Source organism: Halichondria panicea, chromosome 13 (assembly GCF_963675165.1).
Source record: "Halichondria panicea chromosome 13, odHalPani1.1, whole genome shotgun sequence".
Taxonomy (NCBI): Eukaryota; Metazoa; Porifera; class Demospongiae; order Suberitida; family Halichondriidae; genus Halichondria; species Halichondria panicea.
Window position 1 is genome coordinate 1,695,051 of NC_087389.1, and position 10,051 is coordinate 1,705,101.

General features: G+C 47.2%; 2 protein-coding genes across 2 annotated transcripts; one reads left to right on the plus strand and one right to left on the minus strand.

Annotated features, from left to right (window-relative positions):
- Window positions 1–6: 6 nt before the first annotated feature.
- LOC135346842 (5-oxoprolinase-like) lies at window positions 7–9,882 on the plus strand. The gene is made up of 30 exons (XM_064544595.1): window positions 7–267; window positions 424–615; window positions 668–793; window positions 846–952; window positions 1,003–1,118; window positions 1,176–1,249; window positions 1,334–1,389; window positions 1,447–1,492; window positions 1,543–1,716; window positions 1,764–1,881; window positions 1,938–1,992; window positions 2,046–2,265; window positions 2,636–2,834; window positions 3,134–3,218; window positions 3,266–3,400; window positions 3,465–3,603; window positions 3,652–3,764; window positions 4,097–4,298; window positions 4,352–4,564; window positions 5,217–5,298; window positions 5,346–5,548; window positions 5,622–5,696; window positions 5,813–5,869; window positions 5,926–6,012; window positions 6,069–6,203; window positions 6,277–6,501; window positions 6,663–6,745; window positions 8,037–8,197; window positions 9,400–9,497; window positions 9,658–9,882. The coding sequence occupies exons 1-30, from the start codon at window positions 106–108 to the stop codon at window positions 9,805–9,807; spliced, it is 3,888 nt and encodes a 1,295-aa protein (XP_064400665.1). The 5' UTR covers window positions 7–105; the 3' UTR covers window positions 9,808–9,882.
- Window positions 6,813–7,945, minus strand: LOC135345994 (TNF receptor-associated factor 4-like). Its single transcript, XM_064543463.1, has one exon. The coding sequence runs from the start codon at window positions 7,914–7,916 to the stop codon at window positions 6,813–6,815; it is 1,104 nt and encodes a 367-aa protein (XP_064399533.1). The 5' UTR covers window positions 7,917–7,945.
- Window positions 9,883–10,051: the final 169 nt, after the last annotated feature.

Genomic DNA, 10,051 nt, shown 5'->3' on the forward strand with positions numbered 1-10,051 from the left:
GGCCTAAGTGCAGAATGGTAAAGGTCGTCACCACAAAGTTGAGCCACCCAAGCTAGCTAGCTATAGTCTCCATCATCTAGTCGACACTCACCCTGCATCTGCTGCATGGCTACCATGTTTCGGTTCTCCATTGATAGAGGAGGTACGTTCACTGATGTGTATGCCGAATGTCCGAGTGGTGAGGTCAGAGTCATGAAGCTGCTCTCAGAGGACCCTGCTAACTATCCCGACGCACCCAGAGAGGCCATCAGAAGAATAATGCAAGAGGTTGGTCTCTCTAGTTAAGTTCTAAGTAGCATGCCATGTAGACGTTGGTGTAAGAGGATTAATAGTGCATGCTGTGGGCGGAGACCAGCCACTGTTCTGACCCGTCCGAACAATGGCCGATCTCTGCCCTGCTAACTGTAACCGTCCCCTTTATAGGAGATGGGCGTGTCCTTACCTCCCGGAGAGTTACTGGATTCTGCGCACATTGAGTGGATCCGTATGGGCACTACCGTGGCAACCAATGCCCTCCTCGAACGTAAGGGAGAGAGACTGGCCCTCGTCATCACCAAGGGTTTCCGAGACCTCCTACACATTGGCAACCAATCAAGACCCAGTATTTTTGATCTGGTGAGTGAGTGAGTACTAGTTACGACTGTTACTATGATGTATCCCCGTACAGCGTATAGAGGTCCCTGAGGTGCTGTACGAGGAAGTGGTTGAAGTAGAGGAGAGAGTGATCCTCGCACAGGATGGCTGTCAGCTACAACTGACCACACCTACTCTTACAGGCACCACTGGAGAGAAGGTCAGTAACAACCTAACCTTTGATTGTTTATAACTCGAGTTGTTGTGTATAGGTACATGTGTGGCGTGCACTGAATGAAGAGTTGCTGCGACGAGACCTTCAGAGGGTGTTGGGTAAAGGCATCACATGTCTCTCTGTCGTCCTCATGCACTCCTACACGTACGTACTGTCACTATATAACCGTCGCTATGTAACTATGCACTCCACAGATACACTGCACACGAGGAGGTGGTAAGGAAGGTTGCCATGGAGATGGGATTCACACACGTCTCCCTGTCCTCTGCGGTGATGCCAATGGTCAGGATAGTACAGCGAGGGTTTACCGGTGAGGAGTCGCTGTTCCCATAACCTTGTTACTAACTGTTGTGCATGACCCCCACAGCTGCTGCTGACGGCTACCTTACCCCCTGCATCTACCGTTACGTACAAGGCTTTGCATCAGGATTCAAGAATCCAGTGAGCGTGCAATGAGTTTGTTTAGTAATGGTCTATGTGTATTGTTAATCATGACCCACCGGCCCACCTCCCTCCCCTACTCAGGAGAAGCTTAAAGTGCTCTTCATGCAGTCCGATGGTGGCCTTACTCCGATGGACAAGTGTGTTACCCCTCCCCCCTATAGCCCAGTGCCCTCAACCTCTTTCCCCTATTGCAGGTTCAACGGCAGTCAAGCCATCCTCTCGGGGCCAGCAGGTGGTGTGGTGAGTTGGGGACACTCTCTCATCTCAATCTTATCTCTCTGTTCATTCAGGTTGGCTATGCAATGACAACGTATGGTGAAGGTTGCCATGGTGAGGAGAAGGGGCGTGTCCCAGTAATTGGATTCGATATGGGAGGTACCTCAACGGATGTGTCCCGTTACGCTGAAGAGTATGAGCATGTATTTGAGAGCACAACAGCTGGCATCACTATCCAAGCCCCACAGGCAAGTACTGTCTCTATTTGTCATATTGACCATCAGCATACGTGTAGTTGGACATCAACACAGTGGCTGCAGGAGGTGGCTCAATGCTGTTCTTCCGGTCAGGCATGTTTGTAGTGGGTCCAGAGTCGGCTGGAGCTAACCCAGGACCAACCTGTTACGGCAAAGGTCAGTACGAGTGAGAGGGGAGGGTGTTACCTAGCAATGAGTGTGCCTCACTGCAGGGGGTCCTCTCACCGTCACCGATGCCAACCTCTGTCTTGGTAGACTGCTACCTCAGTATGTTCACATGTCAAACTAATTATGATTTCTAAGTTTGTATTTTCCCTCAGGTATTTCCCTCAGATCTTTGGACCCACTGAGGACCAACCTCTCGACCAGACTGTCACCATGGAGGCATTTCAGAGGCTCACTGAACAAGTTAATCAGTTCCTCTCTGAACAGGAAACTGCAACAGGAAATCACACACCGATGACATCACAGGAAGTGGCCATGGGGTTCGTGAGAGTCGCCAACGAGGCCATGTGTCGGCCAATCAGAGCTCTCACACAGGTCACTAGTATTTCAAATAAATGAGCCACCACTCAGGGCCACATCCAGGATTTGGGTCAGGGGAGACAAATTGAAAATGTAGGGAGGGCAAGGCCCCCCCCCCGCTGTGTATACAGGCACCAAAGGTGCACGCCAAACTCTAGGGCATACTCCCTCGTGAAAATTTATACATTTAAGGGCCTTAGATCAATCTGGTATAATTTTAGCTCATAAGCAAAATTTCGTTATGAATCTGCCAGATCTTGGGGGGGGGGGGGGGGGGGAGCAAAACTAGGCCCAGGAAGGGTGAATTACCCCCCTCAATGCAGCTGTGCCACAAATATATGATAATTATGCTGTAATGTAACCACATGTACGTCGATTCCTCCAGGGCAAGGGATATGATACGTCTCGCCACCAGCTGGCGTGTTTCGGAGGTGCAGGTGGCCAGCATGCGTGTGCCATCGCTCGCAGCCTGGGAATGAGCAGTGTGTTTGTTCATCGTTACTCTGGGATACTGTCAGCGTATGGACTGGCCCTGGCCGATGTTGTTCATGAGGCGCAGGAGCCCTGTGCTGTGATATACAAAGGTAGGTACTATAAATGTGATGTCTTCGATTGGGCCATAACTTATGTTCTAGTGGTCCATTTTCAATTAGATGGTGTATGGAAGCCATTTACGGCAAAAAAGCATGGGGAAAATGCCAAATTTTGTTCATGTTAAAAGTTGTGAGTTGAACGTAATTTGTGATAGAGCTCGCTCTGTGCTTTTAGAAGATCACAAATTGGTCCACCAAAACTACAAATTATCATACTGTTAGCAACATAATAGTACAATGTGGCTATTACTGACGTGTGTACGACTGTTCATGTGCATTGCTCTGTGTAGACGAATCTTTTGAGTACATTGACTCGAGGATTGATGTGCTGACTCAGCAGTGTGTGGTGGAGCTAGAGCGACAAGGATTCCAAAGGTACAGATTGAACTACACCCCCCTCAGTGTCAGTGGTCCCCCCCCAGGGAGATGATTGAGACCACCCCCTACCTCCATTTACGCTACGAGAGGACTGATTGTGCCCTCATGTGTACACCAGCCGTCAAAGAGGGGCATGGTAACTGTAGCCATGGAGATTTCGAGAAAGCATTCACCCTCAGGCAAGTGTACACTTTGTACCCACAGTGGTTGCGATTTTTGAAGTGATGTGTTGATTGACTATAGGTACCAACGAGAGTTTGGCTTTACTATTCCATCTCGGCCAATTGTTGTGGACGATATTCGAGTGAGGGGTACCGCTAGAGCCTGTTCCCATCACCCTATCCCACTACCCCCCACAGAGGACCCCCCACACAGAGAGACAGTGAGTAGAGATGGTGATGGGTGGTTTTGACTCTATTAATTGTCTCAGGTGACGAAGTGCTGCTTTGAGGGAGGTGTGCTGGACACGGATGTCTACCTACTGAGTCGGCTGGGGAGGGGTCATCGGATCACAGGACCGGCCATCATTATCGACAAGAACAGGTGACGGGGAGGAGGGTGAAAAGAGAGCTCTAGAACATTGAGAATTTGTCAATTGTTTAGATGCACTTATGTGGTGTACGTATGAACTGAAGCTAATTGATTGTATAGTTATGTACAAGCGAGGCATTCACTGGTACTTTGACTGTCCATAACTTGAATTATTATTCACTAAAATAGTTTTACGAACGTCCAATGTAAATTGTAAATCTGTTAATAGCCCTTGGGACGTTTAATCTGGGAGGGGTATAATTATTACAAAGGCTACCACTGTACGCACGTACATGTATGCAGAGTATTGTGCACACTCCGCTAACACCCCCCCCCCCATGCAGTACTATTCTGGTGGAGCCTGACTGTGTGGCCACTGTTACTATGTATGGTGATGTAGAAATACAAGTGGGCGGGGCTGGAGGTCAAAAGGTCGGCCCAGAGCTGGACACGATACAGCTGTCGATATTTTCTCATCGTTTTATGAGCACGGCCGAGCAAATGGGGAGAGTCCTACAGAGGACGTCCATATCCACCAACATCAAGGTGTGTCGATCACATGACTTCAATGTATTAGTGGTCTCATCACATGAATTTAGGAGCGACTTGACTTCTCGTGTGCTCTGTTTGGTCCTGATGGAGGTCTTGTCGCTAACGCACCTCACATCCCAGTACACCTGGGGGCCATGCAAGAAGCCGTACAGTGGCAGCTACGCTATCTCCAAGGAGACCTACATGAGGGAGATGTGTTACTTAGCAACCACCCTTCAGCAGGGGGCAGTCACCTCCCTGACCTCACCGTCATCAGCCCAGTGAGTGCTTGAGATACAGTACATATTTCAGTGGTCTAGCTATTTATTATATTCTAGCAAGTAGATCCAGGTGGAGGGCACTTCATCAATGCTGTACAGTAAAAAATTGATTGACAGTAATGAATCGTAAAGCAGTGATTACAGTACCAATCCTTTGCCCATTCTTAATTTGTGCAGCATTTATGTACAGTAGACTCTCGTTAATCCGGCCACCCTTGGGACCATGCAGCTTGGCCGGAATAGCGAGGTGGCCGTACTTCAGATAATTAGCCGCGGCTTAAAAAAGACCGTACCTCGAATCTAATCACTGATTTGCGGTTCTTGTCTCGAGGATAATGAAAGATAATGAATCATTCTGCTCTCTATTTAAGTGTAATCCAATTTTATTTACTTAACCACACCCAAAACATCATATCCGGCCGTAATACACATATAAAATTACATTGAAAACGTTATTTGGGACAGCCAGCACTGGCCGGTAAACGGAATAGCGAGTGGCCGTACTTCAGGTCGAGTTTTGTGTAGAAAACATATAGCTAGCATTCCGTGCCAAACCAAATGGCCGGTATATCGAGGTGGCCGCATTTCAGAGAGCCGGAATAGTGAGAGTCTACTGTATTTGTATACACACACTTTCTGCACTGCACTGCAGGTGTTTTTCACTGGTTGTAAGGACCCAGTGTTCTTTGTGGCCAGCAGGGGTCACCATGCCGACATCGGAGGTGCCACTCCCGGTAAGCTAGTACTCTGAAAGTCCCACCCACTGACCACACCCCCACAGGATCCATGCCACCTTACTCGAGTCAACTGTGGGAGGAGGGAATGAACGTCAAGAGCTTCAAACTGGTGGAGGGAGGCGTGTTTCAAGAAGAGGAGGTCACTGCTCTGTTAATGGCCCCAGGGGAATATCCAGGGTGTAGCGGTACTAGAAATCTCCATGACAACCTCAGTGACCTCAGAGCACAGGTCGCAGCTAATCAAAAGGTGAGAGCTAAATTACTCTTTACAACAATGACAGCGTCTCATGCGCATACTTTTAAATTACCCGTTCCCTCAGGGTATTCTTCTGGTGAAGGAACTGATTGATGCATATGGACTAGAGGTGGTGCAAGCCTACATGGGCCACATTCAGGTACATGCAGGGGCTCCGGGGGGGGGGGGGAGATATATTCATATATAGCAGACATTTACTACTTTGCGAAGTTTCACCCAAACTACAATGTTTGTGTGTCCTCTGCTTTTATTCAGGAGAATGCTGAGCTGGCTGTGAGGGATATGCTCAAGACAATAGCAGCTAACACTCTGGTGAGATTTATACCCACTTGGTCATGTGACCTAGGTAAGCCCTACCCCCTCTCCAGGCGGCCACTGGACGTAGCCTCCTCCACGCCCAGGACCATATGGACGACGGCACACCCATCAAACTGAGCATACAGATATCAGACGAGGTAATCGCAGTAATAGTGTAATAATAGTCATAACATTGCATCACTCTCTCTATTAGGGCTGTGCTGTGTTTGACTTTGCTGGTACTGGTCCTCAAGTAGAGGGTAACACCAATGCTCCCAGGGCAGTCGTCCTTTCGGCCATCATCTACTGTCTACGCTGCATGGTCGGCCATGACGTACCTCTCAATCAGGTGGGTCACCATGGCAACCTGTGTTGGCATACCAGTCTATCGGCTAACCTCTCACACGCCCACACACATGCAGGGTTGTTTGAAACCTGTTCAGGTGCTGATACCAAGTGGCTCTCTCCTAGACCCCTCAGAGACTGCCGCTGTTGTCGGGGGCAATGTACTCACTTGTCAACGGATTGTGGATGTGGTGTTCCGAGCGTTTGAGACGTGTGCTGCCTCTCAGGGATGTATGAACAATGTCACCTTCGGGGACGCTAATGTGGGATACTATGAGACTGTGGCCGGGGGAGCGGGGGCGGTGAGTGGGTGTGGCTGGGGCTACTGGACTCTTATTGCATCAATTGCTTGTTGTGTATTCTTTATCAATGTACAAGTGCGCTTACAGGCACACCGTCACATACATGCAATGATTATGTCCATATTAATTTACATGTATGACTGTGTTAATTGTTGCTGCAGGGTCCAGGATGGGACGGGCGCAGCGGTGTACACTGTCACATGACCAACACAAGAATCACAGACCCAGAGATACTAGAGAGAAGGTACAAAACACAGCACACACTAGTCTAATGTTCACACTAACTACTTACATGTACGTATAATTATAGACTAATTAAAACAACAACAAGGAGGTCGAGTAAAAGAAACTGGAGAAGGCCATGCAAATGGAGATGGTTGCCTCCTTGCAACATATGAGCTACTTTCAAATATTTGTGGTGACTGAGTTTTTTCCTTGGGTGATACCTCTCCGGCCTTTATCTCACTCATTTCTTTTCTGAGTTGTTCCATTTCTTGCTTACGTGTAGCATCTTTACGTGTAGTCTCTTGTTTCAGTTCTTTGAACGCCTTCATCATGAGTAGCAGGTGTTGATGATCACTGGTTGCCATGTGGTTATCAAGGTCCCTCTTCATCAGCTGTTCTCCACACCCAACCTCTGAGAAAGAACATTCGACGGGCTCAAGGGGACAACTCTCTCGATGGATGGGAACTTCTTCTCTCTTGATAGTCTTGGAGCACTCGTTAGGGCACTGCACTGGATAATGCTGACACGTACTATAGTGGCCTTTACCATGCACGAAACACGGTCCAAACTCCCCACATTCTCCCGTTATGGTGTGATAGGTGCCCTCCTCCCAGCAGTGCTCACAGCTGTAGTCTCGACACAAACAGTTACGTTTAAGATGTTCAGAAAGACTCCTTCGACTTATCATTTTCTTGCATTTCTTAGGACAAAGTACTTCTTGAAACTGACATGTATTAGCTAATGGCTCGACTATAGCTGGCGCTAGTACTAGTGGATAGATGACACTGGGCGACTTTTTTTTCAGTTTGGACCCTTTTTTTGCCTTAGTTGTACGTTCCACTCCGATATGCTTGTCTAGTGTGCCCATAGTTCCTACCCATTCGCAGCCTTTGCTCTTGTTAGAACAGTACACCTTTAGATCGTTGATATCTCGAACTTGCTGCTTGTTGACAATGTGTGTGATACCAGTTGCTTGACAATGAGGACACTTCTGACCCCTTGTTGCTATCCATTGGTTGAGACAGCTCTCACAAAAATGTTGTCCACAGCAAGAAACTAGAACTGGCTGGTCTTGTAGGTCTTGGCAAATCAGGCATTTATATCGCTCAAGGATATTCTCCACAAAGGTGTACGACTTGGTCTGTTGAATGGTCTGAAAACCAGTGGACAATCCTTTTCCTTTAAACATTCTGTTCAAAGCTATAAGCTATATGTACATGTAGCTGCATGCCATCTCTCACTCTCCCACACGCACGCACGCGCACACACACACACACACACACACACACACACACACACACACACACAGGTATCCGGCTGTGTTGCTATGTTTCCAACTGAACCGAGGCAGTGGAGGGGAGGGTCAGTATCAAGGGGGTGATGGCGTTGTCCGTGAGATGCTGTTCCGTAGACCACTCACCCTGTGTGTGCTCACCGAGAGACGAGTGTACAGTCCATTCGGCCTGAAAGGTGGGTGTTGTCATGATATTAGGTATAAATCAGAGGAAGTACAACAGGCGCGGTGCAGCTCTAGCAATTACCGTATAGCGCGAAATTTTCGAGGGGCTTAATTTTCGCGGATTTCGTGGGTTAGCAATCCTACACACGAAATTTAAGTCCACGAAAATTGTTCTTTAATTAGAATTATCTGCTATAACATGCACAATTTTAAAGGCATGGCTTCCGGTAAGCAGTCATTCCGCAAACATTGTGCAACGAAATGCTTTTAGAGGCCAATCCACGAAATATAAGTGCCTCGAAAATTTCACGCTATACGGTAGTCCTTGATTCAGCAGTAAATATCCGCCCACATTGTTTTTGCTGAGGGTAATCAGAGGCTTAATTGCCTGAGCACACAGCTACAGAAGGCTAATTTTCCATATCTTGTGGTTTCGAAGAATGCAATCAAAGGTCAAAGGTTGCAATTAAATCTGAGATATCTTCTCTCAAGCTGGTTTGTTTGGGGCGCGATAGCTCAACTGATTTCTGCTATGATTTTATAAAGAGGATGAAGCTAGTGGTTGTGTATAAACCCAGAGGCGCGAGGGTAATTACAGTGAAGGAATAATTATTATTACACATAGTGGGACCATAGGCTCTGTACACACTTGAGGTCAATTTGAGTAGCTTTTCTGCTTCTTGTGAATTTTTTTCAGGCGAGGTAAAGGTGCATAGCATGTACAATGCAGTAAAACAGTTGAGAACTCTAAGACTAATACCGTATAGCTAGAAATTTCTCCGGCCCAAAAATTCTGCGAATTCTGCGAATGAATGAGAAATATTATCCGCAAATGACTTATTAACCACGCCTAATTTAACAGTTGAAAGTGAAATATTATCCGCAGAAGGTCTTTTTACAGCTATTCGTAGAATTTTTGGGCCGCAGAAATGTTAATCTATACGGTAGTTTTAAACACAACAACCTCCAAATTGCACCCTAGACAATCATTCCGCCACATTTTTTCCGGGGGACCCTCAAATTTTGTCGTCATCTCTAGCTAAAAATCCTGTATGAAACCCTAGCCACTTAGTCGTCTTGTCACTCTATTACATAGCTATATATATCTAAGCCTGCTGTTGTGCATTGATTAAAACACATGGCTGAGTGCTCGGAAAGTTGACTGGTGACCGACCGTTATTTATACATGTACCTCTATGTTATCATTATACAGGAGGGGGTGATGGACATAAGGGAAGAAACACGCTAGTGAGAGCTGATGAATCTGAGGAAAACCTGGGGGGCAAGAAATCTGTGCAAGTTCTGTCAGGGGTATGCTACTTCAGTGATATCCCTTAGCTAGTTATTTTTGCCATGCCTGATGTACGTTGAATGCAAATTCCTATTGTATAATATCAGGAGTGTATGATGATGGAAGTGTTTTGAAAAGTGTGTGTCTGTCTACTATTGACCACCCCTCTCTTCCCCACAGGACATTCTGCGACTGGAGACTCCCGGGGGTGGGGGGTACGGCAAGCCAGGGGATCTCTCTCACCAACCACCTGCAAAGAAGCCAAAGCTTCACAAGTTCACTCCCAGTGGAAGTGTAGCCAGCTATCAAAGAACACAGGAGTCAGCATAGGACATGACTGCGATTATTACTAACCTGTGAAATACACATATCAGATTTTGGTTTGAAGATGTATTTACGACTGTGGTGCATAATCAGAGGAGGTACGACAGGCGCGGTGCAGCTCAAGCAATTAGCCTTTGATTATCCACCCACGTCGTATGTTTTTTCCTGATGTATAATCAGAGCCTAATTACTTGAGCTGCACCGTGCCTGTCGGACCTCCTCTTGTGCATAATTATCCCAGGTAATGCCT

Excerpts from the sequence above, each read along its gene's own strand:
- LOC135346842 (XM_064544595.1), top strand. The coding sequence starts at position 106 with ATGGCTACCATGTTTCGGTTCTCCATTGATAGAGGAGGTACGTTCACT. Across the intron at positions 3,765-4,096 it reads ATCATTATCGACAAGAACAG|TACTATTCTGGTGGAGCCTG; the intron begins GTGACGGGGAGG and ends CCCCCCATGCAG. Across the intron at positions 6,204-6,276 it reads ATGACGTACCTCTCAATCAG|GGTTGTTTGAAACCTGTTCA; the intron begins GTGGGTCACCAT and ends ACACACATGCAG.
- LOC135345994 (XM_064543463.1), bottom strand. The coding sequence starts at position 7,916 with ATGTTTAAAGGAAAAGGATTGTCCACTGGTTTTCAGACCATTCAACAG.